The sequence below is a fragment of the Odontesthes bonariensis genome, chromosome 24, assembly GCF_027942865.1.
Source record: "Odontesthes bonariensis isolate fOdoBon6 chromosome 24, fOdoBon6.hap1, whole genome shotgun sequence".
In the NCBI taxonomy this organism is placed as follows: domain Eukaryota; kingdom Metazoa; phylum Chordata; class Actinopteri; order Atheriniformes; family Atherinopsidae; genus Odontesthes; species Odontesthes bonariensis.
This window is the reverse complement of record NC_134529.1, coordinates 19,018,920-19,036,473: the sequence shown is the minus strand read 5'-3', so window position 1 is coordinate 19,036,473 and position 17,554 is coordinate 19,018,920. Positions and strand designations below refer to the sequence as shown.

The 17,554-nt window shown below is 42.2% G+C and overlaps 2 protein-coding genes across 3 annotated transcripts; both read right to left on the bottom strand.

The window, feature by feature from the left end:
* Window positions 1-661: 661 nt before the first annotated feature.
* cipcb (CLOCK-interacting pacemaker b) lies at window positions 662-5,304 on the bottom strand. Of its 2 annotated transcripts, none has more exons than XM_075459178.1 (4): window positions 4,965-5,304; window positions 4,125-4,306; window positions 3,845-4,029; window positions 662-2,760 (listed from the first exon to the last, which is right to left on the bottom strand). In XM_075459178.1, the coding sequence occupies exons 2-4, from the start codon at window positions 4,231-4,233 to the stop codon at window positions 1,882-1,884; spliced, it is 1,173 nt and encodes a 390-aa protein (XP_075315293.1). In that variant the 5' UTR covers window positions 4,234-4,306; window positions 4,965-5,304; the 3' UTR covers window positions 662-1,881. The 2 variants fall into 2 exon arrangements, with proteins under 2 accessions (XP_075315293.1, XP_075315294.1); XM_075459179.1 differs by having other exon boundaries at window positions 4,125-4,275.
* Window positions 5,305-6,218: 914 nt separating this feature from the next.
* Window positions 6,219-15,783, bottom strand: LOC142375283 (snake venom vascular endothelial growth factor toxin HF-like). The gene is made up of 7 exons (XM_075459259.1): window positions 15,682-15,783; window positions 11,072-11,105; window positions 10,789-10,982; window positions 10,617-10,693; window positions 10,495-10,524; window positions 10,352-10,420; window positions 6,219-6,654 (listed from the first exon to the last, which is right to left on the bottom strand). The coding sequence occupies exons 1-7, from the start codon at window positions 15,742-15,744 to the stop codon at window positions 6,618-6,620; spliced, it is 504 nt and encodes a 167-aa protein (XP_075315374.1). The 5' UTR covers window positions 15,745-15,783; the 3' UTR covers window positions 6,219-6,617.
* Window positions 15,784-17,554: the final 1,771 nt, after the last annotated feature.

Here is a 17,554-nt window from a genome sequence, read left to right as displayed (position 1 = left end):
AAAAAAAGGACACGCCTGCACTTGAGATCCAAAGAAGATGCAGACATACTGGCATACATCAGGAAATCTGATTCCATGGTTGCCTTAGAGGACAAGAAAAATAAAACAACAACAAACACTGAGCAGATGTAAACAAAAAGAACATGTCAGAGAAAAAGACTGCACTTGAAGTTTCACAACGTTGCCACATTAAATTACACCAATATGCGCATAAAAAAAACAAACAAACATAAGAACAGATTCACAAAACCATTGAAATCTGGGTCAATTACAACTTAACGCCCTTTACAATGCGAGTTTTATCAGGGAAGCATCGAAATGGTTGTTAAAAGTTTTACATCCAGACAGTTTGTACGAGACTGCCATCAACGTGATGGGAAATCATCGACAGGCCCTGTCAGATCAAGCTTTAGAATGCAGAGGGGAAAAAGACACTTGAGGCGCACATTTGTCTGTTTAAAGGAGCCGACCGGGCCCGAGAACATTCAACATGGCACGAAAACACCTCCTTAAGCTCGTCATATTCAGAAATTCGTTGCACAATTGTGTTGGAAGTCAGCCGGATGCTGTCACTGATAAATTAAGAGCCCGTTAAGTAGCAAGTCTGAGGCCAAATGTCGGGCGGGTTCATTTTCTGTTGTCAGAACGGTGGTGCCGATTTCTTTCCCTTTTCAGATGAAGCATTTTTTTATGCTTTGATTCAATTCAGATATCCAGTTTCAAGGGTTTAAATCAAATTCAACACCTCTATAGTGCATTTCGGTAGAATAAAGCTGTACATCTGCTGATCCCTACATGCCTTAGATCCAACTCTCTGAGCTTCTTTTGGTCTTGATTGCCAATGAGCTAAACACTTGTGCAACAAAGAGGCCGTTTCAATGGAAGAAACCTTGACAGGCTAAATGTGAAATAACTCTTGATATGAGCTTTGGCCTCATTTGGCCCCCCAATAAACCAAGCCGACAGACGCTTATGTGGCTGCACTTGATGTCTACGGCAGTCCATGTTCATTACTTTGTGCCCAAGACCAACCATGACAGACTAAAGCAAACCAAAGACAGTATTGCAATGTCCATGTTCTTAATTAACAATCTGAGTGTAAAATTAGACAAGTTTCGCAAATCTGTGGTAAAGAAAACCTTTTTTTTTTTTTTTTTAAACTCGTCTTTCCTGTATTCTATATAAAAAAAAACAACTACAGACTAAAAGGCTTCTTCTCACACAGAAGCAGAACATACAGAGAAGCACAATTCTATCAATCCCAAAATCCACAAACACCTCGTGTCTTCGTCGGGGTCAAAAAGGAGCCGATTGTTCCCATATGATGCAACAAAGCAGTCCACCGGCTCTCTGTACTCAGCCTCCTGTCCACCACCGAAACACCCGACTACTGTAAAGTCATCCGAGTAGTTCTGGAGAGGAGTTGTACTGGAAGTCTACAGTGTGCAGGGTGTAGATAAACAAAGAGAGTCCTGTGCTGCTCCCGACTCTGTCGGGCTGTCAATAGTCCAGGCGTCAGGTGGTGAGGAATCCAGCTGTGTTTGCTTCTCAGATGTGTATTGGTGGCTAACTGACCTCCATATGTAGTGCTAAAATGACTTTAAACATTAGTGCAACTTTCATCAGGAGAAAAATATTGTGCACCAACATCCCCAGCTTTTTTTTTTTTTCTCTTTTAGGTTGGATCGGTGTGACAGGACCCCAAGGTACTAAATATAGGTCAGAGCGCACTGTCTGTCTGAGAGTCTGGTGGGGAGGGGTTTAGTGTAGAGCACATTATTTTCGGTCCATCTGTCTCTGCACACACCTACCACCCCCCCACCATCCTGGTCTTCCTCTCCACCTCAGTCTAAAGGATTACTCCCTCGCACTGGCCTAGGTCTAATCTGATTTAAAACTGCTCACAACTGCTCTCTCCTGGTCTTCCTTCTGAAGAATGGCCTGCAGCTTAACACAAACGCTGGTGTCACCACTCTGTAGCGCATGAAGGAAGAGGTCTGTGTGTTCTTTAAGTCTGTCTAAGTCGCTCTGGGTGCGGCGGTTCTGCCTGAGTAGCTCCTTGGTGCGAAGCGTGATGTCCAGCAGGCCAGATTTACTCAAGATGTTGTAGGTGTTGCAGAAGCGCTTCCTCTTCGAGTCAGAATCACTGTCACTCAGGCTGCAATCTTCTGAAGAGATGTTTTCCAGGGCGAGTGCTCGTGAAATAGGGAACTTGGAGGTTTTGGAGCCAGTTTTGTGACTGACAGACAGGGAAGTCGGAAGCTCTGCCTGGCTGATCGCCGATGAAGGCCTCTCGTCGGCAGGACTGCTGCTTCTGCTGGTTTCTGTTGCTGGGAGACAAAGTCTGCTCTGAAGCAGAGGAGACGAGATGCGAGGAGAAGCAGGAAGACCAGGAGTGGTTGAGCGAGAGTCACTTGCACTGCCACTAAGTGTTCTGTGTGTCTTCTCTCTCTGAGAGTTGGAGGTTAAAGCGCTACATCTCTCTGAACCTGAAGAGGAGGAGGAAGAAGAGGACGAGGAGGCAGTCCCTCTTCCTGAGGAACTCGTGCTGTCCCCAGGATGCGGGGCAATCTTGGGGTAGGATTTCAGTATTGGGAAATACTTCTTGGAGCGTCTGTGTCTAGAGGTTGTCTCTTTTGAAGCTTGACGGGAGACCACAGGCTGTAGAAAGACCACTTGAGGCTGCTGGACCACAGGCTGCACCACCTCCATGGCAGGACTGAAGCCCCAGGGCTTCAGAGCAGGAGGATTCTCTACAGGCTGAAAAAGCAATAAAAAAGGCATATTAGAACTTTTTCTTTTTTCTTAAAAAGTGCTCATTACTATAAATAAACCCAGGCATTTGGTCTTCTCCTTCAGATACCGTCCACCACTCTGCATATTTGTTACATTTCACAGCTAAAACAGAGAAGTTTCTACTTCACTGTGAAGCTTTCTTTGAGGACATTGAGGATGATTCTGTACAATCACGAACAAAATCTGAAAATCACCCATCCATAAAAGAGCTGGCTAATCACCAAAGCTTGACACAGCTCACCTAGAGGACTTGGAGCCAGGTGGTTGACCCATTTAAAGAGGACTTGATATGCATGAAACAACGAGGTTCAAATGACTTTCAAAAGCGGTGTCCATTTTCCTTCCGTGGACGTTCGCCATGGAGTTATTTGTCATTTACTTTTGCTCCTCAACATAAAAGCCCTCCTCACTACTTATGCCAATTACTTCTTCAACTGAATTACAAACGAATGCATTTCAATGAGCATTCACTGAAATAATCACATATTTTATTGTAATTTGGCAAAATACAAAGAGAAAAGCAAATGACTTGTTTTTATTCATAACTTGCTGCTGAAAAAGGACAGAAAAAGGCAGCCGAAGGCAGTAATAGTACCTTTTTAATCCAGTCGCAGTACAAAATTAACTTTAAAAAACTGTTGCAAGTGCAAGGATGTAAAGGGTCAAAACTCCCGACCATCTTAATAATTTAACCAACTAAAGACACGTTGACGCATAAAATCATTGTCAGATGTTTTTAAGTCGCAAATATTTGTTGAGGCACACAACATTCACGACTCAGTCATCACATTATCAATCTCTGCAACAGCTCTGGTCTGCTTACAGAAAGGTATACTGCAGGAACTGTCGGCTACTGGTTGTAAACACATGATTCGAACTAGGACAATTAGTGGACGGATGTGAGTGGAAGCATTGATCTAAATGGTTAGCAAATATGGAAGTGGGTCAGCTTTCCAGCAGAGCAGTAGTGCTGAACAGTTGAGAGGAATCAGGGGAGCAATTCAGCCAAACACATCATTCTAAAAGAATCCAGGTTTTATTGTGTTACCTGTTTGAGAAGAACGTTGTTCATTATAATCATAGGAGATAGACCGGAGTAAGAACCTCCCACCACAGCCAACTGAGATGGCCGAGGTCCTGAACCAGCAGCCTTTGGCCTCTGCTGCACAAAACGCCGGCGTGAATCCTCAAAGTCTGTGGTGTCCATCGCACTCGTGTGCTCTGAGCTGGCATCTGTGGGCAGACGGAAAGTTAGCAGTGATTCAACTGAGCGAATCCTCACAAACTAAGAATATCACATTAAACTGTGCATGAGAGTTTGGCTGCACCTGAGAATCCGGAGTCTCTCTCCGAGTCAGCCCGGGAGTCTCCGCACTTCATGATGCGCGGTCGGTTTGCTGCCCTCAGGTGACTCTCTGCCTTCCTCTTGTTGCTCATCTCTTTTCCTGCTGTACTAACAATGCCCTTGGATCTCAGAAGCTGTCACAAAACCGCATCAGCATGTCAAAGGCTAGAATTGAGAATGAAACGACACTAAGTACACAAATTCTTTTCCCATAAATGACAAGACTACAGATTTATAACGTGACAAACATATGCATTTGATATTCTAGTTACAGGATTTCAAGACGGAAGCATGAAATTCATTGAAATATTCCTTTAATATGAACATCGGTTGCTTTGTTTATCTGACCTTATAAAATTTCCAGCGAATAAAATGACCGATGAAAACCGTGATTGTGAACTATTTCCCCCAGAAACATATACACTACCGTATCCTGAATGATAACACCAGCTACCTTAATCATCGTTCGTAAAATACATTCACGATACTAATTTAAATATATGACACAGCCTAAACATAGTTTAAGCTAGTTTAAGTTATTTTTGCTAATTCAAATGTTAATATAAAAACGTTGTACATTTGGGTACGTTAGCTAGGTACACTATTGGTTTTATACATTAAAAATGTTAAGTGACGGTCTTCATAACTAAATACAAAGGAACGTGCCAGTAACACCAAAAAGACGAACGGTCTGTGGTTAGCTTGGTGAAGCGCTAACAAAGCTAACAACAGCTAAACAAAGCTACTCTCACGAAGTATTAAGTACTCATAAAATACACAACAACACCACACAAAAAGCCGAGAAACAAAAGGACATGCTTACTTTCTCCGATGTGTTAGCGTTTCAACGACGCAGTCTTCAAAGCTGCGGAAAGGAGCCTGTATCTAGCTCGAGGTCACGGCTGTGTCTCTGACTTCTTTTCCTCGGCTTGGCCGTTACTGCTGCCGCCCAGCTACGTTGCCTGGAACTCGGTGTTCCACGGTGCCGTACACGAGACAAATCGCCCCTCCCTTTACCTCTCAGTCACATGCGGAGCACGGTGGCCACAGTAGTTAGCTTTTGTACTCTAATTGTCCTAAGAGCCTCAAAATCGAAAGTGGTTTATAAACAGTCCTTAAATTTTTGTTCATGGACGCCAAAACTGCAAGGGTTGATATGGTCACTGTAGCAATTTTGCCAAATTTGGTCGTTATGGGCGTGGTATTGTTTGGATTATTACATACGTCACAGTGTTTAGACTGCGATACCCGCCCACCTGACAGGCCTCCCGGCTTCTGATTGGCCGGCCCGGCCAGCAGCTGAAAAACGTGACCACTGCCAAATGTGTGGCACGTCTAAGACAACGTGTTTGAAGTGCAGGAGGATATGTATGGTAAAGTGCAGGCATCTCAAATGACCGTCGAAGGATCCAGTGACGCGAGTCTAGTGTATTACATAATGGTGTGGCCTGTAGTTAACCTAAGTGGAGGGAGTTCTGTCCGCAGCATGTTTGCAGTTGTAAACAAAACACTGCACTTAAGAACAAAACGTGCTCACGTGCAGCTTTATCTTAACATTTATGTTCTTCCCCATGCTGAGGAGGTGGTGGGAGATTTCTGACAAGGCTGTGTATGCATGCTTAAGGAAAGAAAATCTCCAAATCTTTTAAATGATTGGCATTATAGGGTTATCATATAAACCCAATGGAGTGCTCTCACAAACAGTAAGTGCAGTGACTTGAAATCTGAGACAAAACGTCAACTGGATTGTGACTGATAGTAAGTTAATAAGAGGTTACTAACTACCCAACACATCCTTTGTTTGGTGAATTTAATCCTCCTTTTTATGTGATATACGAGGGCACGAGAAGGCCTTGCTATTAAATCTAACCACACCCCTATCATCTCACATGTCTGTGCAAGGCTGGGAGCGCATTGCAAGTGAATGGATAACAGCAGCCCTTTGTGCTGTGCTCACAGTGTGTTTACTGTGGAGCCTGACCAGAGGAAGAACTGCTGTGTCCTCATAGTAGTCAACAGATGCAGACGACACAAGACTGGTTTACTTTGAGTTAACTTTTATTTTATGTACTCGCCATGTGTCATGTTTGGCAGTTTATATTTAGTGTTTATTTAAAAAAAAAAACATTGTCAGCAAAACAATGACTATGCATTAGGTTAATTGTCTTTGCTGTTTTTCAAGCTGGTCTCATACCAATGGAAGTTAAAATAAACAAGAAGTCGTCTGTATCTGTTCTGCATTCTAAGCATATTTTTTAAATTTCACACAGGAACAGCTAGACAAAAAAAGCCCGAACTGATTTTGGTCTGAGAGAGTGAGGTCATATGAACACAGGATTTCTGTAGTGGTGTGATTTTTCTGCTTTAATAATCAATCAAAAAGGAAAAAGTTGGCATGCACAGCAAGGAAAGTGTGGGTGCAGAAAGGTGCGTTGTCACATGGGCTGTTGCTCACGCCTCCAAATTTTGTATCAGTTCATCCAAGGTTTATCTGCTTTTGAGGGAATTGGCACCTGAAAAAAACAAAAATACACATGTTCAGCATTATGTGTCAATTCAACCACCTCTCTAACCAACATGTTTTGATTTTTTTCTTTATGTCATTTTTTCCAAATGACTTCTGAATATTAGATCCTTAGTGCAAATCATGATGAATCAGTATTTGGTGTTGATTTATAACAGTTTTCATTAGACAGTTCAATTTGATGTACTGATTCCTGCCTATTTCCCCTCTTTGAACTAAGCTACGACCATTTATCCAGGTAGAGGACATAATCAGCTAGGATAGAAAACCTATTCAGACACCAATATTGATAGAAGTAGTTGCTGAATACCACTGTTAGATCCCCATGTAGTTCTGAATGGCTTGAAATTTATTACTACATCAAATGAAAAAACAACACCAAAAAAATCCCTCTTTTTCTTGTTTGAGAGCATCTTCGGGCAGAAACCAACACTTAATCTTTGTAGCTTTGCTTTAAAGATAATCTTGGCACAACATTTGTCGAGCCATAAGATCTTTATCTAATTCCAAATGGGATGGTTTTTGAGAGCCACGAATGCACTAAAAAAAATCTAAACAGAATAAAACGATCATTCTGACATGGATGGATTACAGCAAGTCAACGGAGCGCACTCTTGGGGTCAGAGGCCTTTAAGACGTAGGCTCTGAAAAAGCTAAATCTCTCATCCATGTATCAGAGTGACAGATTACGCTCCTAAAAAAAACAAAATAAAAGTCTATACATAAACTTTAGGTAGCTCATGACGACATCAAATCAAGTGTTTATGCCCCTCAGGCCTCACGTGGTGTTTGAAACCTCTATAACTGATAGAAGACATGAAAACTCTGCTGCAGCCGTGTGGTCCCCTCGCCACTAAGTATGGGGTTTTGAGATGGCACTGCTCCTGCTCTAAGTGTTGTTTACGAAGAAAAAAGAAGCCAAGGCAATTCAAAGTACATAATTACTGTTCCAGGCCAGGAAAACAGCTGGCACAACAAGACCACACAGACTCGTAAAAATGCTTTTGTGCGAAATCTTACTGAGAGACTAACACAACCTTCCCCCGCAGTGACCTCAAGTCGAAATGATATGGCTGATAATCGGGTTGACTCCCACGATGCATTTCTTTCCTTCTGTTGCTTCATTCTCCTCCTAAATGAAGGCGACGGTGACACCCTGCAGGCAGGTGACCTAGTTACCGCAAATGTTTTCTCGTTCCCCGAGAAGGAAAGCTGATAAGGACGATCACTGAATGATAATTAAATGCTTAAAGGACGGGCTGACATTGATGAAAACCAAAGTACTCCATAACATGATAACAGTCCAAGGACTGGGGGAATAAAGACAAGTTCAACTAAATCTTTCAGCTTTCAGCTTTCAGCTTTTTCAGTTTAGACAAATAAAAGTGTTGTCTTCTAAGTCTCAAAATTTCGTGTCAAATTTGTGAAAATAGCGTTCCCTCGCTGAGCTGAGGTGACAAAATGAATTTCCTCTCCGTGCTAATGAGGCTTCAACTCTCAGAGACACCCAAGTGATTTGACTGACTCAGACAACTCATGCTATATTTGCACATCTCAGCCCCTACAAGCTTCTGCTAAATGTGGCGCTGATGTGAAAAACACAACATGAGATGTAAGCAGTAAAACTTAAAAGATAAAATACGCAATATTTTAGAAGGAGCACTGTTATTGTGGGGTTTTGGACCTCAGGGCTACTGTATTTCAGTCTGTGGAAACATCCCCGGGGATGTTGAAAATACACTTTCACTTTCCAAACAAGCAGGAACCGATAAGACAGGACGGTAAAATAGACTTCATACAAAGTGAGCAACAACAATGATTTAGCAGCAGAGGCAGAGATCTACTTTGCTCATGTTGTTGAGCTGCATTTTTCAAACCCCAAAGCAACTCTCTGCTGTAAACTTCCGGTCTTGAGGTATGCTTAGAGATAAGATAATCTGCATGTAGATTGGGTAGAATGCCCTGTTAAAAAAAACAATTAACACGATTATGACTTGCTGCATTCAAAGACTATACCCTTTTAAGAACACTGTATCTTTTTTTTAAGAGTCACACTCCAGCAGTTATTAATCCCCCTAAAGGCTCACCTGTAGTGAACGGGGATCTATGAATAAACTAATCTGTCCCCGCCTCTGTCTCTGCCGCCAGCAGATGACATTGCCTGCACTGTTTTCTACGTCTCTTATTGATTCGGTGCTCCGTTTAGCACTTCTAAAACTGGAGTAACTAATTCAAGCCATACAAGTTTGAATCAGGGAGCTATTCTCAAGTAGAGGAAGGCAAATTGTGCAAGCTCACATGGTAGTGGAAGTATCAGAATGATAATGTGTTAACTTTTTTTTAATCACATTCTAAACTACCAGAAATGCACCGCTTATCAGCTGGCTCCAGGCTCTTTTGGCCCACAACTCTCAGTCACAAGGGAGGCAGTAGTGGCTCCTTGCTCAGCCTTGCTGTCGTCTCCACCTATCTTGTGCTACAAGCTGCCGGGATTGGCTCTTCCAATAATTCACAAGAACACACAAGCTTTCTCACCTTCCCTTTCTGAGACTGTAAGTGTTGCTCTTCAGATTCAAAGCAGGAATTCTCAGCCATTGCATTAGTGGATGATTACCCATGTCTTGTGACATTCATGGACATTTCTTGCGAAATATCAATGTTGGGTTAATACATTGTGGAAAATAAAGATTCACCTCTTTTCTTCTGGTTATTCTTTGTTCTATTCCTGATATGTGAACCTGGTTGTTTTCGGTCAAAATCTTTAGTGCAGCAGTCCTTGGTTAAAACTATCAGTGGCCTTGATGCATTGTGCTAACAAATGCTCTGTGATCTTATAGAGAGCTTGCTCATCACAAATGTTTTGGATGTTTTATATGTCTGCAGAAGTGAAGAGCAGCACAGCAGACATTGTATTGTAGGATAATGTTTAATCTTTTCTGTCCTTGGTGATCAGGCTGAGTGGAGGAAATTAGGCTATAAAGGTCATGAAACCGTAAACGTGTTCAAACGCCACAAGGGAGAAATCAATCAGTACGGTTACGTGCACAGTTGAGTTGAGCCATGGTTAAGGCTCGACTTGGTCGTTTACTTGGACCACCATCCTTGTTCCAAAATACATGGACTGTGTGAAAAACAAGTTTTGGACATTCTACTGCGTCTAATTTTCTCTGTACGAGAGCACAGTAAAGACGAAATCACTGCACAGTGATTCATGTTACTTGAATGGTGAATTTGTCAGATGATGCTGCGGCCTTAAAATCAGGATTCTATTGGAGCAGAGCGACAGTCTGGAAGTGCTTTAAGCGGCCGTGAGTTGACACGCAGTCGTAATGGGCTGGCTGTCAGTCACAATTTCTGACGGGTTAATCAATTTAACAAAAGAAACAGAAAAATATGTGAATAGAAGGATCATTATTTGAATATCATACACTTATACTTTACTGTTTTTACAAAAAGATGCAAAAAGATGGAACCTTACAGCATGTGACGAGCACCTTGGCCCACTTGAGTCGAGCTGAGAGTACACATTTAGGAGTGATACAATCCCAAACCGCATTATCTGGATGCACTTAGAGAAATTCAATTTCATACAACTTGGATCAGACTAACATGCTTTATTTTCAAAAAGTCCAGTTTCGGTCAGACTAACCTAATAATTTCTAGTGTAAACGTGCTCGGTCTCTTACTTTCCACAGCCGACGGCAGTCTTCTTGCGTTTCCTCTTTCGAGGTCTGTTCTTGATAGACTCACTGTTGCTATGCAGGAAGAGAAGCACAATCAAGATACCGATTAATTCAAGTCAGGTAAATCAAAACGTTTGATTACTTACTTGTCATTGCTTTGAGGTTTCCGACTCAGTCTGAAAAACAGAAAAAAGAGACACAACTTGCTCTTAATTGCTCTTTAAAAAATGAATCAGGTGTTTCTCAGTGGGACTTATCTGAAATCTACCTGCATTCACATCCCTGATGCTCCACAAATGTCAGATCCACATGTTGCATAGACACCAAAGGATGAATCCGCATAACCTGAGGGCACGAGAGAAAAGGGTAGGCTCAACAAAGGGCTAAATATCTAATGTAAACAGAAAGGGCATTTGTGTGTATTAGAGATCTTGCCGTACCTCCAGAGTGACGTTGCGTTCGGCGGTAGGATGGCACTCCAGCTGCTCGTCCGTACAGCAACCAGAGCACCGCCAAAGTGGGACACAAGCAGGAATGTACAGGTACTCCACTTCATTGGGGAACTCGTGCTCCACATCCACGAGCTGCTCCATGGGTCGACACATGCTCTTTCCCATCACCTCCATGAACGTCACTGATTCAAGAGAGGTTACATATCTGCTTTTTACCTCACCAGGTGGAAAAGCTCATTTAGAAGGACATGAATCAGAGCAGCAGACTTACTTCTAGACTGTCTCTCATCTGGAAGGTGAAACATCTGTAAAAACACAGTTACGTCAAATAAGAATTCAAATTTTGCCAAAATCTACAATTCAGTTTGCTTTGATAAGTATCAGCCTCAAAGCCAAATATGGTCAGAAATGGCCCAGAAATGGATGTGTGGTTTCTGGGATTCAGCAGTGGCACAGCTCTCTCTAGTGGCGGAGAAAAACTATTGTACATACTTGGATCCTGCAAAAACAATGATGCAGCATGGTTTCAGTAGCGCACCACTGTGGGCCAGCATAGAACAAATAAATACATAAAATAAAAAAGTAAAATGAGCCGACTGACAAGGAAAGCGTTTTTGATTTCTCAGTTGGTTGTAACATAAGACGGCTTATTATCATAAGAAGCAAAAACCTTCAAAGCATGCAAAGAATAACAGCAAAGAATAGCTGCTGCCTTCCCCCATGGGACTTCTACACCCCATAAGACTGTTAAAACAAAATCGGGGTAGAGACGTGTATCATAAAACAGCATGACTTTTGCTAAGTTCTCACAAGCCAGCCACCAAACGAACAATGGCAACGAAAAAGCAAATTGGGCGGGAAAATTTGTCAAAAGTAGATCTTGGCTCTCTTCTTCTTTTGAATCTCAGTCATCCCTTTGTGAGTCTTCACCTTTAGATGAAGGCTGATCTCCCCTCGGCCTGTATGTGAACACCGAAGGGAACATTATCTTTGAAATGTCACTCATAGGGACCCTTTGCGAGCAGAAGGGTTTAAGGCGGCCTTTTTATGTTTCCTGTCGCATACGTTTGTGTTGGTGCATTTGTGTTGGCCTGCATCAGTGTTAATATGTCTGTGTAAGAGTGAATATGTGCTGATATTTGTGTGTTTTCTTGTGTCGTAGTGTGTATACAATGAGCTAGAATTCACTAACTAAAATTTGCTGTTATCAAATCATCCCTGTGTATAACAATTTCCAGTAAGATCTTTTTTTCAATGGCTCTTAAAGGTTGGGTAGGGGTTCTTTTTCTGGAGCATTTTTTTACATATTGCTTGTAATACTCTTCACACCCCCATTGCAACCAATTAATTAAAAGTTTTGACACAAATATGAAAAGTTTTAGTGGCCTACAATCTAGGAAAAACACTATCCAATCATGATTGGATTCTGATGCCGTCTATCAAAGTGCAATCTGCTCCTCCCTCCCCCTGTTTCCCCCTGTGCGCGTACCCTGCTCCGTGAACGAATTAAGGGCAGATTACAGTTCTGCGTCTATCGTCTTGACGTGTTGCTTTGCTCTGGTCGCGAACCACTTTTCATGTTATGGTTCTGCAACCTCGACGCATAGCAGTTTCCCGCCAAAACGCTAGTGGGAGCCCATTCGAGAACTCGCGAGTCGCGAGAACTTCGGTGGGGGGAGTGTATATATTCAACATGACAACAACACAGACAACCGGAAAGGCACACCGAGGACCAATCACAGCCGCTTTTGTCTGCGCACTTCCGTTGGTGGTCTGCGTGCGTCTGTCGCGTAGTCAGGATTTTTTTGAGGTGCACGAGAACACGCGCAGAGCCTCTGCGTGGGGGAGTGGTCAAGATTTTGACGCTCGCAGAGGCTATGCGTCCGAAGCATAAATTAGGCTTTACGTATTTTCAAAATGCAGCTTCGCTGGACTCAAAATCCAGGATCTCCTACCCTGTGCATACATCATATTCACATCTACTGTACATGCGGTGTAAAAATGTTGTTAAAATGCTTCAAAACACGGTGCAGAAACGAGACCATCTGTCTGATATAAATGTCAATATATGTTTGCATGTTTATGTGCTTCAGAGCAGACAGTACAAGTCAGTCTGGAAATGTACTCAAACTTAGTCTAAAACCTTTTCTTTTTATAAAACCATATCTCCTGTTGGCACAGTTATCCTACGGCAGCAACAACATAGCTTTCCTGGATACATCGGTGCGTTATTTGTGTTTCTGCTATCAAAAAAAAAGGTCATTTCTGTTTTTTGTATGGGCAGTTGAATGGGACTCCTGTGATGCAGAAGCTTCTAGGACTAGAACTTTCAGTCTGGTGTCACATGGTGAAAGAAATGTGACATTTTCTTCTATTTCGGTGGTAAAATGCTGCCTGTAGTGTAAGAATTGGGGACCATCGGGTAAAAGAAGATTTTTCTGAAAAGAATATTTTACCGTCCGCTACTCTGTCAGTTAATGCTCCACTCTAGCTCTGAGTGTTCTGTCCTATAGAGGCCCTGAATCAGACATTAAACTTTGACTGCGATTTCTGTCTAAAATCATTTTAGATGTTGAAAGTTTGAAAAAAACGAACTGTTCGGTTAGTAGTCCGATGTTTTTGTGAATGTGGATCACAGTTATTGAAAAGCTTGTCTAAGAGGATTTAGGCTGTTTTGAAGAATAAAGATGGGCATAACAAATATTGACTTTGGAAGTCATTAGACTTGTACAAGCTCTGTTTTTGTCCTATATACTGTATTTCCATTTATGTTTGTAAGTTTCAATAAATCTCTTTCCTGGCAACAAATAAAGTAATGAATCATAGAATTGCCACCTGGGATTTGAGTCTCCCCATGACCCTGAGAGCTGTGTGGTCGGTAGAGCCTTAGAGATAGTGTGAGGAGCTCGGTCATCTGGAGGGAAATTGGAGTAGAGCCGTTGCTCCTCTGCATCGAAAGGAATCATTTGGAGGTTTTTAAGGTACGTCCGACAGGGAGGAGTTCCCAGGGCAGACTCAGAACTCACTGGAGGGATTATATATCCCTTCTGGCGTGGGAACGCCTTGAGATCCACCCAAGAGGAGCTGGAGTGAGGGATGTCTGGGTTTCCCTCCTGAACCTGTTGCCTACATAACCCCACCTCTGATAAGTGGAAGACAATAAAATGGATCGATGGTTGGATGGGAATCAGCTCAAGACTTTTGCACCATATTATATATTTTTTTAGCATATTCTTCATTAGACAGTGACAGCAAAGAAAATACAGATGCAGGAATGATACCAAGCAAGACATCCACCATATTCTGTGGCCTCGTGAACTCTTCACATACAAAGTACAGTTTAGTGGAGCATAAAACTGTAACCTCCGGAAAACTCTGCCTTTTCTGTCCCAATCTGAGCAGTGACAGTGAGTTATTTGTGCACAAGATAATAAAATGTCCTCTCATTGACTGATGAACATTGGCTCACACAACGAAGTATGCGGTGGAATGAAATCTATCCTAGATGATTGGAAAATATATATAAAGATTAATTTCAAACTTAATTCTGATCAATTTAGAGCTAGATTGGCATAAATTAGGTTGCTATACTGAATGCAGAAATCTGATCCTAACTATGTCCGTCTTGGGTGAGACACAAAGAGGAAGCAGCTGCTAAAAGCCAGAAAGTAATGCTGAGCAGGTTGCCCTTATATTCACACACAAACTGAAGCTGCAAAGGTGCAAAAAAACAACAACAACAACTTCCTATTGTGTTTGAATAATTTCGCTCAGTGAGGATTCTACCAAACAAATGATAACTAATCTACCACAAGCACAGAAACTTTTCCTGCGTGACATATATAGTTCCTCATCTGTTGCTCTATTTTACATATACAGGGATGACTGGCATGTTGAAATACACCTTTTTTATGCAACACTTGATGATTAGCTGCGATCAGGAGCAGTTTCTCATGTTAAGCTCTCTGAATTGGTGCCTATAAATCAAGTGCAGGTGTGCATTGCTCCACTGAGTTTGAATAATTTATTTGTATGTTTATCCATGCATTTTACCCAGTTTCATAACTGCAGTTATTTCCATTGAACTTTTTTCTATGTCTGGTCTCTTGTTGAATTCTGTATGTTTTATCGATTAGTTGTCATTTCATTTTATTGCTATCTCTATAGCTTTTGAATAAACTGTGGTTTCCATTTGATTCTATTCATGTTTATGATCCAATAGCCACCTTTGCTATTATTTTATCTGCCCCTTGTAATAACACAATGCTTCTTTTTATTGCTTCCGTGTTCTGCTCTGCAACCCTTCCACAGGAGTGGTCGGGCTTGAGTGGGCGACATTGGCCATGGCTCCGTCCCTGGCAGCATAGATCTTGCACCCTTCAAATTACAGACGCACATCTGGCTGAGCGCCAGCCGGGTTGAGTGTGTAGCACCTGCTACGCAGAAAGTAAATATCTATTTCAATCCAAAACATAACCGTGAAAACAGCTGCGTCCGAAACTGCTCGCCGAAAGGCCAACATCTGCACACATGCGCACGGGAACACAGCTGGAAATTCATATGTGGGTCGAAAAAAGCTGTTTCACGCCATGAGCCGCATGTGAAGTCGTAAAAGTTCCATGACATAAAATGCTAAAGGATACACATTACTCTATGTTTAAAAAGATATTTCCGGTTATAAAATACCCCCCCCCCCCCAAAAAAAAAAATAAATAAATAAATAAATATATATATATATGATAAACAAGTCTGTGTTATAATAAGATAGCAGAATGTGTTTAATTGTAACTAAGACGCCACACACCTTCTATCATAATATATAAAGACTGAAAAAAACAACAACTTTATCTTAATGATTTACTGCACGTGCTAATGACTTACCTGCGCAGGTGCCAGGTGCAGCAGAAGAAAACAAAAGAGAGAATTTCCAATGAAGCTTTGCATGGTGCCGAGGATGAGTTTCCCCCTGTCTTCTCCAGTCGGTTCGGAAAGAAATGAAACTGTCAAGGAGAGGTTTCGAGGAGCAACGAGAGCCTGGAGCCGCCCCACTGAGCGCGAGTCCAGCTGGGATGAGAAGCGCGCGCCAGTAACGCAGAATACAAAGGCAACGCCTGATGATTAATGGGAAACCGTCCCCAGGATGAATCCCAGAGAAGTTATGAAGTTGTAAGTTGCCACGGCTTGTCCGACTCATGCCACACATGACATGACATACACATTGCTTTAAGGCTAAAAGTCCAGAATTTATCAGAGCATTTCTGATGAGGTTTCAGTGAACAGTAGATGGATCAACTGAAGGTCCAGATCTCTCTCTCTCAGGTCCTGTGTCAGCTATCTGTTGAAGACACTTTTTAAGACCTGTCACTTCTTCTTTTGTCCTCCACTTGTCCAGTTTTCTCAAATTCTTTTAGAGAGACATTACACACCGTGCTGAGATACCCCACATTTTCCTGCAAATACACATTTTAAATGAAAAGCTCCAAGTTACACAATAGACATGAGGTGAGTCATCATCAACTCTCCATTTCAGAGCATGCAAGTTAATGAGATTTAGTGGCCTTGACGTAACCTACCAGTCAATTAATTAATCAGATTAGTAGAAGAAAAAACTGAGGAAAATACAGGGCAGACTTGATGCTTTGTGTGATTGATTGAATATGTGAACCAATGAACATCAGCAGAGTCAAGCCCTCATTTGGAAAAAAAAATTAAGATAAGGAGCTAAAATAAACGGGCGTAGCTCTATCTTATGGTCAGATTGTGACTGAAATACTCACCGGCAGTATGAGGCCACAGCACATGCAGCTCTGTGGATCGCTGTACTAACTGCCAACATACAGCTGACTTGGCTCCACATCTGGATCTTGTTGTTAGCATAAACAGCGTGACTCTTCAGCACCGATTAGGATCCACAAACCTCCAAGTGCTGCCCGTTCCATATTGACACAAACACAGCTGCCTCGAGATTATCAATCCCTGACTTTGGTGTGCTCATCTGGAGATCACTATATTGTGACTATATGGTTTAAAAGGGCTCTCTGATGCTTTCATTTCCAGTTCAGAACCATTCCTGAACAGGTTTGTGTACCAGGGCAGTAACCCCGGCCTTATAAATGTTCTTGTTTCCTCATTCTGAACGACGACAAGCTCCGAGGTGCCCTCACGTTTATTAGTTGGGCTCACACATGTTTTCACAGCCAGTGTTATTGACTTGATAACTGGTTTGGTGTGTTCGGAAACAGCCTCTGGAGAAGATAACCATGATGGGATGAGGCCTTCCACCCGAGCTCAATTCGCCTTGTCCTCTGTGTTGGCGTTGATGTCGGGCCCGCATTTGAGAAGAAATAAGTTTCCATCTCATTGTTTACAACATTAACCAAAGTATAAATGTTTTTTAATCCACAACGTATGTTATATTGTTTTCAAAAACAAAATACAAACAGGAGCGTATTGCCTATTAAAAACATTTCTAAGCCTTGTACAAAATGCACAACACAATTTTACTATTTAATAACAAAACTATTTAACAAGCCTGTAGAGTGATGACGTCCGTCGGCTCTTTTCCAGACTCTGCAGTTTTCTAAAATGCATTTTACTGATACTCCCAACAGGCAGGCCTCACCCTCTTGGCGGGGAGTCCCCTTCCCGAGTTCCAAATCAGACAGCCAGGGGTCAGACGGACAGCTGCTGCTTCCTGTCTCTGGGAACCTCACTGAGGCCCAGGTCCCAGTTCCAGCCGAGGGGAGGATGGGGT

Coding starts and splice junctions, on each gene's coding strand:
- cipcb (XM_075459178.1), bottom strand. CDS start 4,233: ATGAGCAACAAGAGGAAGGCAGAGAGTCACCTGAGGGCAGCAAACCGA. Junction 4,030..4,124: donor GAGAGACTCCGGATTCTCAG/GTGCAGCCAAAC, acceptor GTCTGCCCACAG/ATGCCAGCTCAGAGCACACG. Junction 2,761..3,844: donor ACAACGTTCTTCTCAAACAG/GTAACACAATAA, acceptor TTGCTTTTTCAG/CCTGTAGAGAATCCTCCTGC.
- LOC142375283 (XM_075459259.1), bottom strand. CDS start 15,744: ATGCAAAGCTTCATTGGAAATTCTCTCTTTTGTTTTCTTCTGCTGCAC. Junction 11,106..15,681: donor TGCACCTGGCACCTGCGCAG/GTAAGTCATTAG, acceptor GTGTTTTTACAG/ATGTTTCACCTTCCAGATGA. Junction 10,525..10,616: donor CATCAGGGATGTGAATGCAG/GTAGATTTCAGA, acceptor TCTGTTTTTCAG/ACTGAGTCGGAAACCTCAAA.